Genomic DNA, 19,542 nt, shown 5'->3' with positions numbered 1-19,542 from the left:
AACTCTGAGTAAGTGCCAGGTGGATGATAGATAATAACAAATAAAAAAGGTTTTTTGAATTTTCCAATAAGGGTGGACAAGGCTAAACGTCAGAAATTCAAATGAATTAAAACTCTGTCTGGGTTTGTGGTTGATTAAAAAGCAGGAAGGTTATGGTTATTAACTAGTGAACATCTGCAGTAGTTGGGGTTTTAAGTTTTTAATCTTTAACTATGAACCCTGAAAGGTCATTCATGCTTGAAATAACATACTGCCAAAAAGAATCATGGTGGAAATTTTAACCTCTTCCCCTTCTTCATTGTGCTTTTGCACAGAGCACAGGTGTTCAGTGGTTCTGCTTGCACTTCCTCTGTTATAAATACAGCAACAGCCTGGAAGTCACCTGCAGTTTCGGCACCTGTCGATTTGAAGGTACAAAGCAAAAAAGTCAAACTGTCACTGCAGGAATCAAAGAATAAAAACAAGTGTCTTTCACCTAGTTTGGGGGACTCGTGTAACTGAATCTATTCTGTGAGTGAATGTGTACAATACATGGCACAAGGTATCATTAACAGGCTTCCTTTGTCGTATCAACAACACAAGATTTTTCTGAATAAAGAGCTGTAAGTGGAGCTGTAGTTTCTTTGGGGCCGCCCTCATTTGCTTCTCTCAAAGGTAGGATCAATGCTGCTGACTTTACATCCTGCACAGCTTGATCTCATAATTCATTTTAAGTCAGAAACCAACACAAAGATGACACAAAATAGTTATTTTCAGGGGATTTAAGAGCAATATGGGAAACTCAAGATGTTTCTTTCCCATACCCTCCTGAGGGCCTCCAAGAGGTTCCTGAGATGAAGGTTTCATTAGTAGCAGTATTTGAATTTGAAAATAAAGTTGCACTACTTTATGTTATGAAAAAAGTGCACATAGAAAGAATTATCTTCCCCTTTCATTCACAGTTCTGCTCATTGGTCTATTTATGAACTGTTTATTAATGCGTGCATGATGATGCAAGTTTGAGCAGAAACCAAAGGTCCCTGATACCTGCACATGCCAAATACTACTATCAGGTAGTATTCATCAGGATTACCTGCATATCTGAAATGAAATCAAACTTCTGGTGGTGAAACAATGACTGTGAGTGCATCATAGTGTTTATTAAAATCTTCCGGTCTGATATCTGAACAAAGTTGGGCATCGATCCATACCATAGATTTCAGGTTATTTTACTGAAAAAGTGGTGCTAAAGAAAGTTCCTTAAATGAATCCTCTTGAGACCATAAATATCATGGAAGCTCTTATACCATAAAGTCTACTTTTATGAAGCTCTTTATGAGCATTATGCGCTTCATAAGAGACACGATGATACAGCTGAGCTCTTGCATTGGATTCCATTTGATTGTACAGGTGTGTATTGTGTGTATTTCACTCCGAGAAACACATCAGCCTTATGCAGCTACAGTAAAACTCATCAACTATTAAAACTATTCAGGAGTCTCATATGCAAATATTATCCAACTTAGGGGAAAGTCAGGGACCCATGTCAACAATATCAAAAAAGAAACCTCATTTGTTTCTGCTTATTCAGAAGGAGATGTTTTCACAAGTCGGAGGGAAGTAAGGTGTTGCATGTGGTGTTTCTTAATGATTTCAGAAAAGTGGTTCAGTCTTGCAGCTTCACGGGTCTCCGTGTGCAAACTGCACACGTGTGCCTTAGTAAATGTTTAAAAGAAAATCCAGACATTTCCAGTGAATGTGCAAAGCCAACTCCAACTTGGGAAGTTATTTTTTCTGAGAAAAACAGTTCCTCCACTGTTATTGCACAGTTGGACTATTGTAACAGACACCGCACTGATGGCTCACTACGGCTCAGTGTGTCAAGTAATGATTAAAAGAGACAATTAAATCCACTTTGACACCATTTTTTTACGACAGCTTTACATTCTTGTCTCGCACGAACACGGAAGTACAGCAACGTCTTGCTATAGAAAAAAGCTGTTGAACTTTAAGAACTCTAAATCCTTGAACACGAGAACACTCTTTATGAACTCCCATATCCACTGTTTTGTATGGCAGTAGTATGCTTCTGAGTCCAAGCATGTAGCGTCTGAAACTAGTGGACTTTCAAAGCAGTTGTGACACAAAATGTGGTGAAATGATGATGTGAGAACAGTATTAAAACCTGAGTTTTCATTACCCAATGACTACTTTGCACAAAATATATGTTAGCAGCCTGATGTTGGGCATAAACATGCAATTACTTAAGCCAACCCAAAAGAGCAATTACAGGGACAATTTCACAATCGCACTAAGGTTGTTTTGATTCAATAATCAATAATTTAAAGTGATGGCAAATAAACCAGATTGCAAAACCAGCTATCAAAAAAATAAAAGACTTGCCTGTTTGCAAAGATTTACTAATAATTTACCATCGGTGGCGACTGCTTGGCTCCTGCCCACGCTAATGCCCAATCCCAGGGGCTGTTGATTTGTCAACTCTGTCTGAATGAACATTACAGCGAGTAATATAATAACCAAATTATCAGTGTTGTCTCCTCTTTGCGCAAATTTATTTACCAGCTTTGACTTCAGTGGAAATTTCCAAACCTTGCACTTTAAGCATTAATTGTATAATCCTGCTCCATGTTAATTATGAATATGAGCATCGACTTTACTTCTGTGCTGAGCAAGAATGAGGAGCAGAAATGCTTCCAGACAATCTAAGTGGAAAAAAAGGTCAGACACAGACCACAGTTACTGGGCCTTCACCTCCTTTCTTCTACTAGACATTTTCACAGCTGCAGCATAAAGACAACACTGTTTTTGGACTGTGAGGTCTATAAAAAGCACGTCCTGAGCAGATTGCTATCGTGTGTGTTCTCCTTTCAAGGTTTCAGTTCACGGAATGAAAGCCACGATTTGTCTGGGCAGGTCAGTCAAGGCAATCTGTGGCTTTCTCTGCAAGTCAAATAATAATAAAAAAAAAAATTATAAAATAAAGTATGGTTGCAATATTTTTAATAGGAAATTTAAAAAAAAAATGTGTGCTTACTGACATGAATAGAAATTGTAATTTCCCATTTTATGGTTATAACGTTCATTCTAGACTCTATAAACTATCATTTCCAAGGGCAGACATGGTGCAAGGTCACATCACAGTCTGGTTACAGTTCAGATTCTCAGTTTAAATAAATACATTTTAAAAAGCTACTCAGAGAGAATTCAGGATTGGGTTTCAGTAAATGTTTGATTCTTCCATAATCTGCACTTGCTGCATTAAAAGTAGACCTAAGTGAAAGACAAAGCTCCCTAACAATATTATTACTCTTTATTTTAATGTTGTGAGTTATCAAAGTGGAGCAAATTTTACCTTCTTTGTATACATATGCCTGATTATGTTGATTAGATCCTAAGTCCTAAGATATTTGTTTTCAAAGTCAGAAAGCCTTTACTGTCATCAGACACAGGTGCTTGATGAAACTGTGACAGCTGTCGCTGGTCAGTGCCTTACAAACATGTAGAGAGATCAATACAAAAATAAAATATAATAAATAAAAATAAATAAATGCAAGAATATATGTGTATGTGGAAGCTTGTGTATGTAAATGAGTGAATGTTAATAAATACCTATTAATAAATAATGTGATTTATATTGCACACGGGTTTTAAGTATTGCAGATAAGATGGAATTGTAGTCAAAAATAAAATTGCACTATTACCAAGAAGAGTATTACACTGCTGTTGGGAAAAAAAACAAAACAAAAAAACAACAACAACCTTTGCACAGCTCATGTCTTGCTGCCCTGTAATTGTGTTGTGGGATGAAGGAGCAGGTGTGTTATTGTGATGTGTTTAGAATCCTGATAGGCCATGGATAAAAACTGTTTCACGTTGCCGTGGAGCAGTAATTATTTGTTTGAACTAGAAATATTTACCTAAATGCGTACTTTCACCCACCCACAGTGGCCTTATTTCATATTTATGGTTCTCTGTTTTATCTGATTTTGAGCATTTTAGTTTAAGTTGATGGTTGGCTGCTTTATTATCCCACATAATCCCTTATCTATAGAAGCTTATTGTTCCTAAGTACCTTCTCATGCCTACAAATAAATACAAATATATAATCACAGTATTACAATGTCCATAACCAGCTTCAGAGCCAGCTGGTATTTGCAGACAGCATCTCACAATGACTTATGATTCATTTGGCATAAGCTGCGCAAATCTTTTGTTTCTTTCTTTTACTACGAGTAAAAGTTTCAGGAAAACATGCTGTCTATTCAATGTACAAAATTTTTTGCTTAGTAACATTGCCTGGAAGAATTTTAGTCCTTTCCACATAAGTTCCTTGTGACAAATAAATTCAATTAAGTTTTAGTTAGGTTGATCCATGTATTCACAAAAATAAATTTACGAAACAGGGACTAATTTTCCTATTTCTGTGAAAGAAATTGAGCAATAAGAGACGATTTCTTTACAAATAAAAAGCCCTAAATCCTTTACATGCTTGTAACTTTAAAAAAAAAACAGTTTGCGTGAACTTATTGTCATCCTCCTGCGCTTTCTTTCCCCCTGCCCTTTCCTGTTTGACACAGTCTCCTGCTTACTATACCAGAATTATACAGGCGTCTTATCTGCTGCTATTTGACGGTTTGTAATAAAGGTTGTAAAAAAAAAAGAAGAAAAAAAAAATTGGCGGCTTAGTGTTTCCTGTGTGACGTGACACACAGACGGCGTGGCCAATAATAAGCGGGGTAGTGAAGGGAGTGAAGGCCAGACTCCCGGCGGAGGAAGAGCAGCAGGAAGAGCGGACCGCGTGTCAGAGCTGTCACAGAGCAGAAGGTCACTCAGGCTGAGCTGTGCTGGAGAGAAGGTGAGCTTTAAAATGAATCCAGCTACAGAATTTCAAACCGAGCTGCAGGAGTGTTATTGTAGCTTAGACAAATTATCCCCGATAAAGGGCACATCACCAGCTTTTTAAAAAAGCCCTCGTTTTCGCAGAGTGCTGCATTAAATTCTATATTTATCTCGTATATTTCGGTGACAGCCCAAACTTAAGGGTGAAACGCTAGCTCAGCATGCGAGCACGCGCACAGGTAGCCGGTGTTTGAGGGACCGCAACCTGTCACGGCGTTTTGAGAAGAACACGCTGCCGGTTCTGCGCGGCGCCATAACCGGGGGTGCCTGCAGTCACGTTCAAACAGCACTGCGGCTTCTCTGCCGGTCCGCTGTAACATAACGCCAGCTTGTCACAATGACTCCGTCCCAGGGGTAACCGGCTCAGTCCAAAGACTTTCCCGCTGACCTTGACGTACACAGTAACCGGCGGATATCTAGATATCCGCATCTTACACGTGGTCAGATAATCTAACTTCCTGGGCTACATAAAGGGTGAAGGTGAAGTAGAAAAATCTTATGCTGACATTTGGTGGAACTGTTTCTGGTGATGGATGAGCTGTGGAAGAGCAGCAGGTGAACTTGGCAGTCCTGCCGACCGTGAACTTTCCCTAGAAATGCTTTATTTGTCTGGCATGCTGGAAATATCAGTAATGTCATTCAGGCACAGACGGTCAAGTTCAGACTGTGCTTCCAAAGGTAAAACCCGCAATAGTGAAAGTGAACAGTAAAGCTTCATTTTTCAAAGGAAGATAAAACTCTACTTGGAGCTCACACCAGACCTTTGTGTCCCCACTATTGAGTAATTTTAAGCGCATGTAGTGTTGCTCCTGATGCCTCAAATTCAGCATTTACTGCTGTTTAAAAATACTTGTGCAAACACAAAAAAGGATTTGCTTGCCCACAAGCTTTTTCCCCCAGTGTGACTCTCACATGATTTGCTACTCCACAATGACTCCTATGCACCACTGGCCTCTTGGCCTCTCCTGCTCCCACTATTGCAGTTTTTTTTTTCCTCGCCATCTCTTTTTGTTGCTCACGCATCGCTCTTCTCCCTTCTGCTTCATCTCCTTGGGAAACTTATTGGAAAATATTGTTTTATGCATTTTTTTTTTGTGTGTGTGTGTGGTGTATATATGTGTAATATTCAGCTATAGCTGCTCATATTTTAATGAAGATGATATGCATAGATAAATTATACATCTACAGCACACATAATGCTCATGCACATTGGTGAGGGGGCAGGTAACTGGTTTCGTTTCAGTTGAAGTTAACTCGATGCTCTGACGTTTTCACCTAATTATGTGGTATTTGGATGTATAATTAGCATGGGGGTGTAGTCTGTCTTCAGGAAGGAAAACATTTTACCAGGAAGTAATTGGCTTGTCATGGAATGAAGACGTACTGCTTTTTTGAATGCAAGAGCATTTGACGCAATTGCATAGTTTTATGAAGTGACTGTTCTTGATTTTTCAGCTGATTACACATAAACAGACACGTTGTATAAAGAGCCTGAGTATTTGGTCATGGCAGAGCCCTTTGTGCGCACACAGGGGAGGGCTTTAAACCCACAATGACTGTTATGCTTACATCAAATGCATTTAAGGTTGCACTAGCTTGTAATATTGTGCTGTGATCATTGATCATTATCATCAGATTGCTGTTAAGTGTGAAACAGCAGTGTGTGTTCATGCTTGTCCTCTTGGTTCAGTTAATCTGGTGAATGGGTGTGATTGTGTAAAATGGGGTGTTCCAACCTTTTTGTCCCTCTCAGTGACCCTCATCTCTACAGTAGTGTTCTTCTTGCCAGAGCTTTTCCTAACAATGAAGCAATGGTTGTGGTTTTAACAAAGGGATTTGTTGCGCTACGCTGAACACTATAAGGAAGTTGCTTTTGCAAAACGTTTGAAACCAGAGCCTACTTCACCTTTCTGACAATGACTGATATTTATTTGCAGGACTGTGCAGACCTTGAGGCTGAACTTGAGGCACACCTGATAAGGAGCTGTGTCTGACGGCTTGAATGATTTTCTTTTTTTTTTTTTTGGAAGATAAACTTGGAAAAACAGACCCATTGCTGTGTATTGTTTTGTAGAAAAACACAAAATAACTGGTGAGACTGGCTCGCTGGTCCAAATCTTGTTTTAATAACCTTGAGTAGGAGTGCACAGAGAGCAAATATCTCCTGTTACAGATTAGGGGACCATGCCTGCCGGTGTCCTCCTCAGAAGGGCGTGACACATTTACACTTCCTATCTCTCTTACACACACACACACACACACACACGTTGAAAAACGTCTTCAATGAAGACGTGCAATTTGTGCCTCCCCGTATTTTTGGTTCAGCAACTGATGTCTAGATGTGGACTTTTCCTGTGATGTAAAAACTCATTTTCAGTGAAGTGTTGTTGAAATTTAAAGTTACATTTTGTGACCATATGAATTCTTGATTTATGCTGTTTTTATGTTAATTTCCAGGTGTTTCTACATCTGAAAGAGTAGCTAATCCGATTAAAGGATCAGCTGAGCTTACAACCGGTATGTTTGGTATGTAAGATTATAGATGTGGCTCTACCCACCTTAGAGATCAATTAGCTTTACATGGCAACTAATCCTTGCCTAGTTTTACTTTCTAAAGCTCCCTTCAGTCACACTGAAAGTTGTTGCCAAGCAGGAACAAGAACAAGAAAAATATAAGGCTTCTCAGTTGTTGTCCTTTAGACCTTTTAGAGCTATAAGGTAGTCCTGCCAAGCCGTGCTCTAAAGTTAGCTGTACTTCATAAAGCTGAGAATAGCCAAAGTGTGTTCAAACATATTGTGGCCAGGTTCCATCTAGCCTGTGCCTCTATTTGCTTTATGTAATTTATACTTAAAATACAATGTGAAGCTTTTTATCTATTCTGTCTTGGAAGCTTGCCACTGAAGTCTATTAAGGTCGTGCTGTTGTGCTGCAAATTAGACCAGGCCAGCAGGCCTGCCTGTGTCCCCTTGGCATTTGCCCACACACACCTTCTGCACGCAATGTCCGGTTAGACATCTCAATCTCCCACCAGTAATTACACCTAAAGGTGATTAGTGGTTTTTCTCTTGCTAGTTGATATCTGATATTATCGCTTTTTGTGTTATTTATTTTTTTATTTAAGTTTTGGCTCTGTATTTGGCTTTATTTCTGTAGTTTAACAACAAATCTCTTTTGTGTAGCAGCACTGTTTGTTGGGTAATTTCCTCTGAAATGGTACTATGATTGCAGTATTGTTTCACTTCAGGTCTGCATCCATTTCCTGCCAAGAAGAGCTCCTCTTCTACAGTTGGATTTTGAAACAGATCAACTTTCTTTTTTTTTCTTTTTTTTTTTTTTTTCTTTTTTTTTCTGTACTTGCCATGCAAAGCATGCCAAGACAGAAATGTGTGCTTTTAGGTGTGTGTTCTAAGCCCATACAGTGTCTGATGGCGACGCAACTACAGCTAAATTCTGTGAATGTGGAGATTCATCTGTGAAGGTTAAATAGCATGTTTCCTGTAAGGCAGCCAGAATCAGGAAAAATAGCAGTAGAAAGCATGGAAGAGGCTCTGGTGTCAAATATCAGTGAGTCATGTTTTTAAAAAAAAAAAAAAAAGCTCCTGATCATAAATTTTACACTGTAACCATGTCTCATGTATACCTTCATATTTATGTTTAACAGAAATGGCAATTCTGATAATCTACACAGATTGTTTAGCTATTAAAACATTACTTTGTGATTCAATGTACTGATTCTGAAGCTTCTTGGAGAACAGGCCAGTATTTAAGAGTGTATGCAGAATACTTGGGTTTCAGGTCTCGCTGCCTCTGTTAAATTGAAACCTTGCTTTGTTTGGCAGATTCTCTGATCGAGTTGGTGGGAAATCAGTGGTATTGTATTCAGTTGGAGTTCACAGGAGGGGTAAGGTGGTGTTTTGACCTCTGCAGGACACTTGGCCTTTTGTGCATGGAAACGGCACTGCTTTAATAGTTGGGCTGTAGATGTTTAGACAAGAGATGGGATATGATGTTTGTCCTACACACAAGTAAGAGTAACACACTGCTCACATTGTAAGGGAACTGAAGTAGAAGCAAAAACAGTTCAAGGCACCACCTGAAATTTTTATTTATTTTTTTTTTTAAAGAAGGTTAATTTCTCATCCTTTATAGACTTAAATCTGGTTGTAGTCACTCAACTTTGCAATGTTTAACTCACTTGTTTTTTTTGTTTTGTTTTTTTTTCTTCCTTCCTTTTTAGAATTCTGAGACGCAGCAATGGACCAAGCAAGGTCAACAATATCCAAAATTGTAGGTATTTAACCAGCATTACAGCATAAATCCAACAATAACAAGCTTTGCTGTAAAGCTTTCATCTTTTAATAGACTTATCATTTCCACCAATGAAATGACTGTTGCAAAAATGACAAGTTGCATGATCAAATGTTGCTTTTTTTTTTTTTTTTTTTTTTGTAACAAATGCAGGTAGAACTTTACTGACATTTTAAATGCATTTATAGATCAGTAATAAGCCCTTAATGCAGATTGACATTTTGCCTGTGAGATGGAGGGGGATTCTTACTCTGACTTTCTCTTTTTTGTTAGTTTAATGGCGAACCACATTCCTACACACGGTTCAACTTGACCCAAAATATGGAAGGTGACAACAGCCAGGTGGAAATGAAGCTGTCATCCGATGTAGATGAGGAGACTGGGGGAAATGGTGTCGGAGACCACCTCAATCACAACTCAAACCGCAAATCATATGTGGCTGAAAAGTTGGGACGTACACCCAAGAACCTCTGCTTCATGGCAGCTGTTATCTTCTTCATCTTCATCACCGGTAAGAGAGGCAGTTGAAAGAAGAGGTGTGTGTGTGTGTGTGTGTGTTTCTTTTTTTTAAAAATGTAGTGCAAAATGACTTGAGTGGTTCCTCAGGGATCAATCTTAGGCCCACTGTTTTGTGTGGTACTTGTGAAAAAGTGGAGGTTTAACAATGCCAAAAATCTATTTTACCATAATTTTCCTGTTTGTGTGTAAAGCTTCATGTCATTGTATCTGGAAAAACATGGCTCGACTCTGAGCCACAAAGACTTCAATAGGGGTTTGCCATGTACCAATTTATTAGTCTGTTCTTTCCTCATTAGTAATTGTTTCCTTGTTTGAAATCACTGCTGCTTTCAGGCTACTTGATTGGCTACCTGGTTCATCGCAATAAGAATTTGGCTCCCACCTGTGCACTCTCTGCTCTCAGTTTTGAAGACACAGTTGTTGCCCATGAGACCGGTGCTGCTCCCCTCATGGACTGGGATGATGTGAAAAAGCTCCTTGCTCAAAAACTGACTGCACCCAGTTTGGACACTGCCCTCAGGTGAAACATCACGCACTGCAGTACTGCACACATTTTGTTATATGAAAAAGTGAGTAACCTGTTTTTGGCCTCTGTTCTTTTTCCTGTTCTGTCACAGTGACTTTACCAGCAGCAGCCACCAGGCTGGTTCTCCTGGTGATGAAAATCTGGGAAACAAGGTGCTTAAGAAGTTTAAGGAGTACGGCATGAATACCTGGACTGAGGAGCACTTTGTCAAGGTTCAGGACCCCCCAGCTTCTGGATACAACAGAATAGTTTTCAAGAACGGGTCAGAGGAGCGTCCGAGGGGATTCTTGTCCTACAGTGCCCAAGGAACTGCAACGGTAATCAAAAGGCTAAATTATATACAGAGAAAAGGATACAAAATGGACAGGAAAAAAATGCAGTGATTATTTTTCTTTTGTGTGGGTCCAGGGTGCAGTGCTGTATGCCCGTTACGGGCAGGAAGATACCTTCAAACAGCTGAAGAACATGAACATCAACATGACTGGCAGAGTCATGCTGGTCAGAGCTGGAAGGATCAGCTTTGCTGAGAAGGTGAGATATTTAAAAAAGATGGAAAATTTGTATTGGTACATTATTTAAATAAGACTTGTATTCCCTGTAGTAACTTGCCAATATTTGTAGAGGTCATCTGTTCTTAACCTTCTATAACCTAAAAGTAATGCTTTGGAATCTTCCAGATTCCTGAGAATTCCAGAAAGGGAAAACATTTTAAACATCTAAATTTAGCTTAAATATATTAGTCTCACAACTTTCAAACTATAACAAACACATTTAAATCAAAGAAATTATAAAGCAAGGTGAAAAGGTTTATCAATTATTTGGAAGCTGACTAATATTCACATTGGTTGTGTAGCTGGCAAAAGATGTCAGTAAATTTGAGCACATCAGACTTCTCGTGTCCCTCTGCTAATGCGTAGGTGGGAGTTTCTAAATCTCAGGAGATCATACCAGTAGTGTTATTTCAGTACAAAGAGGGTTTGACCTTCCTTTTTGCATAAAATGTTTTATGCAAATTATTTTGCTGTTGCTGATCTTTAACCTTCCATTGCCTTGTTTCTTCTTTGTTTACAGGTGGCCAATGCAGCCAAAATGAACGCCTCTGCTGTGCTGATCTACCCAGACCCCACTGATTACTCCATCGGAGAGGACACTCCACTTTATGGTCATGTGAGTGGGAGCTTTTTTAAAATTTTATTAAGTAAAGCAACCTAAATCATAACCACCATCATAGTTTAGTCATTTATTCATTGTTTTGGTGACAAATGTTTGGTTAAAATTACCTTTGAAAGTGACGCCTGCCATTAACTTTAAACAGATAATGTTCTTGAGGTTTAGAAGGCTGTACCTGTCCACTCAAAGCTCATCTCTCCAGCTAAGCCTTTTCTGTTTCCCACAGGTCCACATGGGTTCTGGGGATCCCTACACCCCAGGCTTCCCCTCCTTCAACCACACCCAGTTTCCACCTGTACAGTCTTCAGGCCTGCCAAATATTTTGGCTCAGACTATCACAGCAGGCAGGGCAACCAATATTCTGAGGTAAGGCTCACATTTACTGTGAACTGACGTCAGAAAGGTTGTCAAAGCTTGTAATAGAGCACCAATAAAGGATTCATGTGTATCTGCATCCTACAGGCAACTCAAGGGTAGATCTCAGCCAGATGATTGGGAGGGCATGAACAGACTCGGAGACGAGAGCGACGTTATTACCGTGGAAGTCAACAACGTTTTTACTGAGAAAAAGATAAATAACGTCTTTGGAGTCATTAAAGGCTTTGTGGATGCAGGTACCACAAAGATGATTAATGAGAGAGATGCTGCAGTCAGAGGTTAGTTTCCTGAGAACAGTGTGAATGATGAATGTCCTCCCACTGTCTGCAGATCGATACGTGGTCATTGGTGCCCAGAGGGATGCGTGGGGCCCGGGTTTTGCAGCATCCACCGTCGGCACCAGCGTGCTTGTTGAGTTGGCACGTTCCATCTCTGACATGGTGAAGAACGGTGAGTACCTGCTGGAAGCTGATGTTTGGTTTTTAATGTGTGATTGTGTCAGGTTGTGAGTGATGTAATAGTGATGGAGCTGATGAACACTTCACATCAGAAGCTAATGAATGTCACTGAGCAGCTAAAGAAGGCGCTGGCTTCATGTGCTTTATGAAATGTGTCCACTGTGACAGATGGATTCAAGCCGAGGAGGAGCATCGTGTTTGCGAGCTGGAGTGCTGGAGAATATGGAAGTGTTGGTGCCACCGAGTGGTTGGAGGTAAGAAGTGCATGACAAAACTTTCGATTGGCTGCATTTTTCCTTTCCTCAATAATAATTATGAATGTTTGTACTCTGTTTCATATGCATCCATTTATTTTGGATATTTTTTGGTTCCAGGGTTATTTGTCCTCTCTGAGCATGAAAGCCTTCACCTACATCGACCTGGATGGCATTGTGACAGGTAAGCACTGCCATGGTTGGAGACATCTTGTACAAGATACACACACACACACACACACACCATCATTTTAGTTTTCAGGAACAATAAATATTTGTGGTCTTGTTTCAGGTCGGAACGGATTTAAAGTGGCAGCCAGTCCGTTGCTGAACAACCTGATCCAAAATACTCTGAACGAGGTAACACCACAGCTGATCTCTTCAGTATAATTAATTCTATTGGTTAGTGGTGGGCGGATCGATCCAAATATGATCAATACCAGTGTAATGAGATCGATACTTTAGCTTCAGTTTCTCTCCTGTATGAGTGCTGCAGTTTCATCAAAGATGCAAGCTGACTAAGTGCTGCTCCTGTCACAGCACAGAGCAGGCACACTTTGCTCCTCCCCTCCCCGCAGTGTGTGATGTTATACCATCACGTGACACGTAACATATTTTACTTGCGGGGGAAAAAAGGGATTTGTCAGCACTCCCTTCCGGCCCCGCCCCCTACTCCAGGCCAGGGATTTGATGTCAAAAATATAAGACATTTAAATTACTTTTTTGATATTTTTTTTTTCCCCTTTCAATTAAGAGTAATTGGACAAATGTCAAAAGTAACTTAAAGGGCCAAATTGTCTTATTTTTGACATCAAATCGTGGGCCAGAAGTAGGGGGCAGGGCTGGAAGCATAAATGTTTTTTATAACGTTGTGGAGTGATAATTTTGTACAGCTTGTTTATTTAAGAAAAAATCCAGAAAATTGGTGAATGAAGCGATCTTTTTATTACTTTTTGTATTTTACTTTCTGAACAATCTACTTTTTTTGGGGGGGGGGGGTTAATTTGTTCTTGAGTGATCATTTTGTACATTTTATTGAAGAAAAAAAAATCCTTACATTGGAATGTATGGGGAAAATTGTTTTGTTACTGTTCTAATTTTTCAGAACAAAAGCTTTTATTTTGATAAAGTATTTTCTATTTACTGGGGTTACGTTAATTGGCTACTCTAAATTGCCTATAGGTGTGAATGAGAGCGTGAGTGTGAAAGGTTGTTTGTCTCTCTTTGTTAGCCCTGTGACAGGCGGGCGACCTGTTCAGGGTGTACCCTGCCTCTCGCCCTATGACAGCTGGGATAGGCTCCAGCCCCCCCGCGACCCTGAACAGGATGAGCAGAAGCGAATGGATGGATGGATGGATTTTCTGTTTACCTATAGAAAATAGTACAATACAAGATTTGGTATGAGATCGATACCAAATCTCGCAGTATCACACACCACGGTAGCGCCGGTCTCTGGCTGCATGACCGCAGATGCTCGTCTCTGGATGAGTAATCTGGAACGAACATTTCGTTGTGTGCCTTGTGCACAATGACAATGAGTTGAATCTAACATCTAACCACTACTATTGGTCAGTTTTGTTTGAACTTTCCAAAAGTTAAAGTATCTGTTTTGTCCTTAGGTGATGTACGACAAGGACAAGTCTCTTTTTTCTCAATTTGGAAAGGGTAACTGGGAGTCTAGCATGTGAGTCTGTCCATTCAAAGATAACAAAGTATAGTCAGTGATTATATCAGTTTTCTCTTTAGCATGTAGCCTCATTCTCACTCTTCTTTCATGTGTTTGATTTTAAGCATGGAGCCTCTGAGGTTGGACAGTGCTGCGTATCCTTTCCTCGCCTTTTCCGGCATTCCCTCAGTCGCTTTCAGATTCCACTCTGGTTATTCAGTAAGTGAATTCTTCTGTACTACAAGTTCAAAAAAAAAACCTAGTTCTGAACCCTTTTAACTTTGTACATGTGAGCGTAATTCTCAAATCCTCTCGGTATTCCCCCTCAGGACTACTCGTACTTTGGCACAATGCTGGATACCCGAGAGAACCTGAACTCTGTCACAGCCAGCCAGGTTCCTCAGCTGGCTGTGAAAGCAGGCCAGTTTGCAGGTCACATAGCGCTGAGGCTGGTCCATGACCATCTGCTGCAGATGGACCTGAAGAAGTACGACCAGCTCATACGTCGTCACGTGGTTAAGATTAATACGAAGGTCAAGGCTGTTCAGAGGGTGAGTGCTCACCAGTGTTCTTCTAAATCAACATAGTATTTACCTTGTTGAGAGTGAGCTGCAGAAACAGTAACTTGATCATTGCCACTTTGTGACTTGTTTTTATTAGTGCCATTTCACTTATCAATCCTTTAGCCTGGTTACTGCTTTCATCATAGAAATCAGAGATGTGGTCAGAACTTCATGTCCAACTTAATGAAAGTGTAATGAAAGGACTAAACCATCCCTGTATGTTTGTGTGCTTCCAGATGCAGCCCCAGCTGTTGCCCAAGGCCCTGACAGTGCAGTGGTTGATCATGGCCTCTGGCTCCTACAGCCGTGCCTCTCGAGGGCTGGCAGCCGACATTCAGAACAGCGACCTGGAGGACATCGAGATGTGTCGCATGATCAATGATCGCATCATGACAGTAAGGGTTTTAGGAATTAAGAAAAAAGAACACCTGCCATAGTGAAGTGCCAAAGGACAAAAAATATTTTTAAGTTGCCTGGTAATGTGAAACTGATGGCAGCCAATGAAACAGACTTTTTTTTCTTTGTGTGGTTTTAGCTACTTTTGGGTCATATTTTAAATGGGATACATCACATTTTAATTTATTACTTTAATTCTTATGCACAATAAAGTGTAACTGCCAGCGTAGGTAGTCTTCACTCTCTGCTTCCTGCCTTTTAAAGGATGGGGTGACGCTGTGACTTTATCCAGCTCCTTCATGATGTTCCTCTTGTCGCTATAGGTGGAAAGGAACTTCCTGTCACCCTACATTTCTCCCAGAGACAGTCCCTTCCGTCACATCCTGCTGGGCTCCGGCCCCCACACCCTCGAAGCTCTGTCCAGCCACCTCGACGCTCTGAAGACTGACGACCCCGGGGCAGACGCCGAGCTGTTCCGCAACCAGTTTGCCCTGGCGACCTGGACCATTCAGACCTGTGCTAACTCACTAGCAGGGGACATCTGGTCGCTGGATAACGAAATCTAGAAAAGTCATTTCCCCCCCCTGATTCATGGTTTGGCCCTCTTATTCCAACTGTCAGTGTGAAAACCAGTATGCTGTTATGATTAATCACCAGGCTTTGAATGGACATCTACATCATTCATCACACCTGTTACATAAGGTTCATTTCCCTTTTTCTAAAATTCTCTTAAAGCCAAACATGATATGATACCTGGTGATATAATGTAAGCCTTCCGCCTTAAAACAAGGAACTCTGACCCACTTTGAAAACAATTATCTTGAATTTGAACATGTGGTATTTAAATATCACAGTCTTGAATTCTTTGGTGCTAGTAATTGCTACAAATATGGTAGTATTACTTTGAATTGGTGTTACCTCTGAATGAGTTGGATGTAATGCTTTCCCCCCAGTACAGTATCAGGTCAGAATCACAGCAAAGCCTGTGTTTGCCAGCTCAGATTTTTTTTAATATAAGTGCTCAGTATAATAATAAGCTACTGACTTTGCCTCATGGTAAACAAACTGCTGGTGTTTCCACTGCTGCTGCAGCCTGATGTTTAAACCTGAGCTGGTTTATATTGGTAGCTACAAAAGTCACTGTGCTGGATTCTGTTACACAACTCAGATTCAGAAGTTGCTGAAAGGACTGCAGATTTATTATATATAAAGTCCTAATTATATGCAACATTTAAAGAAAAAAAAAAAATGATCTGAATCAAATATGAAACATGCATTTCCTGATATCAGAGTTAATCTGTGCAGACCTCTCAAAGCAAGGGAGGTCCTCAAGCATGTGGCACTGAAACAGAAACCATATGTCTATTTATTGTGTTATTTATTTATCAGTGGCAGGGTTCACTATAAATAGTTTTTTTTAAATCACCTTTTTATATAAAAAAATAATTATCGGGAGCAGTGACTTCCATAATTATGACAGTTATACTGTCGAAATGACAAAAGCAGCATCTGCTAAAAGAAGTGTACATGTGGACCAACAGCTGGTACACAACTCTGAGGCCCCCCCCCCCCTTTCCTTCTCTCAACTGACACCGAACTGGTCTCTGAGCAGTGCCAGCTCACACATCAACCTAACTTACCTCTGGACAGCTTACCTGTACCTGTCCTTTGGTGCATGTACACTTCTCATCTTGATGGCATTATCGGGAGCAGTGACTTTCATAATGTGAAAAACAGAAGGTAGTTTTTGCCTACCAGTGTGTGCCATATCGGAGGCAGTGCCCTCCATATTTCACTGTAGGGGTGGATTGTTTTGTTTTTAATTATCGGGAACAGTGTTTCCCATAATGTGTGTATATACAGTACAAAGCTACACGTTTGCATCTTTGCATCCAGTCTGTGGTTCCATGCTACGTTCTTCAGCGTTCCCCTTGAGCTTCCTTTCAGACAAGATTGGCCCTGAACTTCTGATCACAGATCAGAATCTGTGTTAATAGTGAGGCCAAGAAACTGATGTGTTTAGTGAGATGGTCTCATTTGAATCAAATACTGGTCTGGTGTGGTCTCTTCTTTGCATATCGTCACCCTCTTAAAAATAATGTCCTAAATCATTTTTTGTTTCAGGTTTAAGACAGAAAACGGAACCAAGTATTGAAAATATGATGATCTAGGCCAAAATTAAACTTTTGTTAAATGACTTAGGCCATCATTTTAAGAGGGTGATTATGTGGAAGGCATTTTCGTTAAAAGTAAAATGCATAATGTAGTTCCAGGCAATGTGGTCCAGTATTTCCATAATCAGTTCCCACTCTGCGTTTATGGATTTAGTTTAATGAATGAAAGTACATTGTACCTTTACTGAGATTTCCTTTGTGCCTTTTCTTTGTTTGTTTTGTGTGATAGAGCAGAGTTTCTACATAGTGGAAGAGGTTTTGGAGGAGGAATATTTGGATTCTTTTAGTTTCCGTGTATTGGAATTCTGCTCTCCTGTTTCTGGAAGTATACATTTTACTGGTGTTAAAACAGAGCTGCTAGACAGAAAACAAATGGATGTGGATGGATTTCAAGTTACAGAATAGTTTTCAGTCCAAAATCCATCTGACCTTTGTTGTAGTTTTAACAAACCTGTTAAAATTCTGTTAACCATTCATGCATTCGTTGAGTGATTAAATTGATCTGTTGGGCTACAATGAGGCAAGTTCTCAAAATTGCACCTCCATTTCCAGCAGCTTGCTGTTCACCTGGTTAAAAAATTGGTAGTTATTGGACAGAGAAAATAAATTAAAACTAACCGTCATTTAAACAATTTTTCAAAATGAACAATTTCTTGTGCTTTATTTTCCCTCTTTGTTTCAAACTGTGCGCACATTTGTTAAGCTTTACATTTTTGTTTCTGCAATAAACAATCACAACTATTGGAGTCTTGGTTTCATTATTAACTTGCAATAATGTGTAATTGCTGTCAGTGTGTTTCGTTTTGGGGGTTTTCTGGTAGCTTGTATGACACGCTACTATTAAAGCTCTAAATGCCACACTGTTGTATCTTAGCTTATTTTAGTTCCACCAAACTGAACAATTTTGAAGCATACATGCTGTGACAGTGGGGGATGCTCATATATTCATATGTCCAAAGGTTCAGATAATGAGGTCAGAGTATGAAGTCCTGTGAGACAATAATGGTTGGCTTCTACTCTTGGCTCTGTGTGATGTCAGAGCAGACCTCCAAAATACGGTTACCTCAGATACCGAACTCGCTGTGAGCACAACAGCCCCACATCTGTCACGTTACCCTTATCTGATTTCTTTTTTCTTACTGCACTACGAACTTCAAGCATGTTTAAACAAGAACACTAAATGAATGAAATGTAATACTAAAAGTAAATACTGCTCAGAGAGTGAGCTGCCTTGGTGGAGGTTGGTGCTCCTGGAGAGCTTTTTTATTTGTTTTTGCTTTTAATTTAGGCTACCTACCTACTTGTGTGCACTTAAATGCAGCTTCACTGTAAATGTGCTGGAATAGGTTATATTATACACACACATGCATATATGTATGCATGTGTGTGAGAATCAGGAGCTATTGGAATGCTACTACACATGTAACCACTGGGGTTACATGCATAGTAGCATTCCAAGAGGACGTGGGACCTATGGATTCTTCAACACCCAAGATCTGGACCACCATCAAAACAACTAGTGTCTCTAGTGTTCCAACAGCCACAAGAAGCACTCCTATGGCAACTAGAGATTGATGAGGTACACAATCCTGTGGTAAGGAGGAGCCAGGATGTCAAGTCAGGGGGTCATCCCCACACTCAGACTGGGTACCAAGCCCCAAAAACAACTGGTATGTTGAATGCTGGAGCAGCTGACCCAAAAGTGAGAATCATGGTTAAACTAGACTCTCCACTGCTGATTAACAAGACTATGTGAAATACCCTCTGAAAGTCTACTAAAAGACATGAATGCAACACTATGGACAATCCCTACTGCAACCATCACTGTACCAACCACAGCAACAGTGATCCACGCTTGGCTATAAGATGAACAGCTACAACGAACAGTACCCTCAATGGAGAAGACTAGGACCATAGATCAAAACACTACAAAAACTAGCAGGCAACTAGCAGGCCTTGGTTAAATAGTGCTACCAGAGAAATCAGACAACTAGACAAGCTGAATGAAAATGGAAAAAAGATAAGTGTCATGGTCCTGGGCCGATGGCCCAGTGTTTTGTGTTCTCTTGATTCTGTTTCAGTTATTTCTCTTATGTTTATTATTTCTCTTTTGTATTCCTGTTTATTTCTAGTCCCTTGTGTTTCCCTGTGTCAGGTCTGCATCTCTGTCCAGTGTTTGTGTGCCAGTCCCCGTATCAAGTCTGCGTGTACCTTGTTTAGTCACTTCCTG

The 19,542-nt window shown here is 40.1% G+C and overlaps 1 protein-coding gene across 3 annotated transcripts; it reads left to right on the top strand.

The window, feature by feature from the left end:
* The first annotated feature begins 4,727 nt into the window (after window positions 1–4,727).
* On the top strand, window positions 4,728–18,053 carry LOC115795485 (transferrin receptor protein 1-like). 3 transcript variants are annotated; one of them, XM_030751429.1, is made up of 19 exons: window positions 4,778–4,855; window positions 7,357–7,416; window positions 9,138–9,187; window positions 9,482–9,719; window positions 10,061–10,247; window positions 10,345–10,570; window positions 10,662–10,784; window positions 11,325–11,420; window positions 11,650–11,789; window positions 11,886–12,037; window positions 12,132–12,251; window positions 12,428–12,513; window positions 12,634–12,697; window positions 12,806–12,873; window positions 14,133–14,197; window positions 14,305–14,398; window positions 14,509–14,730; window positions 14,979–15,137; window positions 15,462–18,053. In XM_030751429.1, exons 3-19 carry the CDS (start codon window positions 9,155–9,157, stop codon window positions 15,702–15,704), a joined length of 2,316 nt encoding a protein of 771 aa, XP_030607289.1. In that variant the 5' UTR covers window positions 4,778–4,855; window positions 7,357–7,416; window positions 9,138–9,154; the 3' UTR covers window positions 15,705–18,053. The 3 variants fall into 3 exon arrangements, with proteins under 3 accessions (XP_030607288.1, XP_030607289.1, XP_030607290.1); XM_030751428.1 differs by lacking the exon at window positions 7,357–7,416 and having other exon boundaries at window positions 4,728–4,855; XM_030751430.1 differs by lacking the exons at window positions 4,778–4,855; window positions 7,357–7,416 and adding an exon at window positions 8,783–8,801.
* The last annotated feature ends 1,489 nt before the right edge of the window (window positions 18,054–19,542 follow it).

This window comes from Archocentrus centrarchus, chromosome 17 (genome assembly GCF_007364275.1).
Source record: "Archocentrus centrarchus isolate MPI-CPG fArcCen1 chromosome 17, fArcCen1, whole genome shotgun sequence".
NCBI lineage: Eukaryota > Metazoa > Chordata > Actinopteri > Cichliformes > Cichlidae > Archocentrus > Archocentrus centrarchus.
The sequence above is the reverse complement of the archived record's forward strand: the minus strand, read 5'-3'. Positions and strand labels throughout refer to the sequence as shown.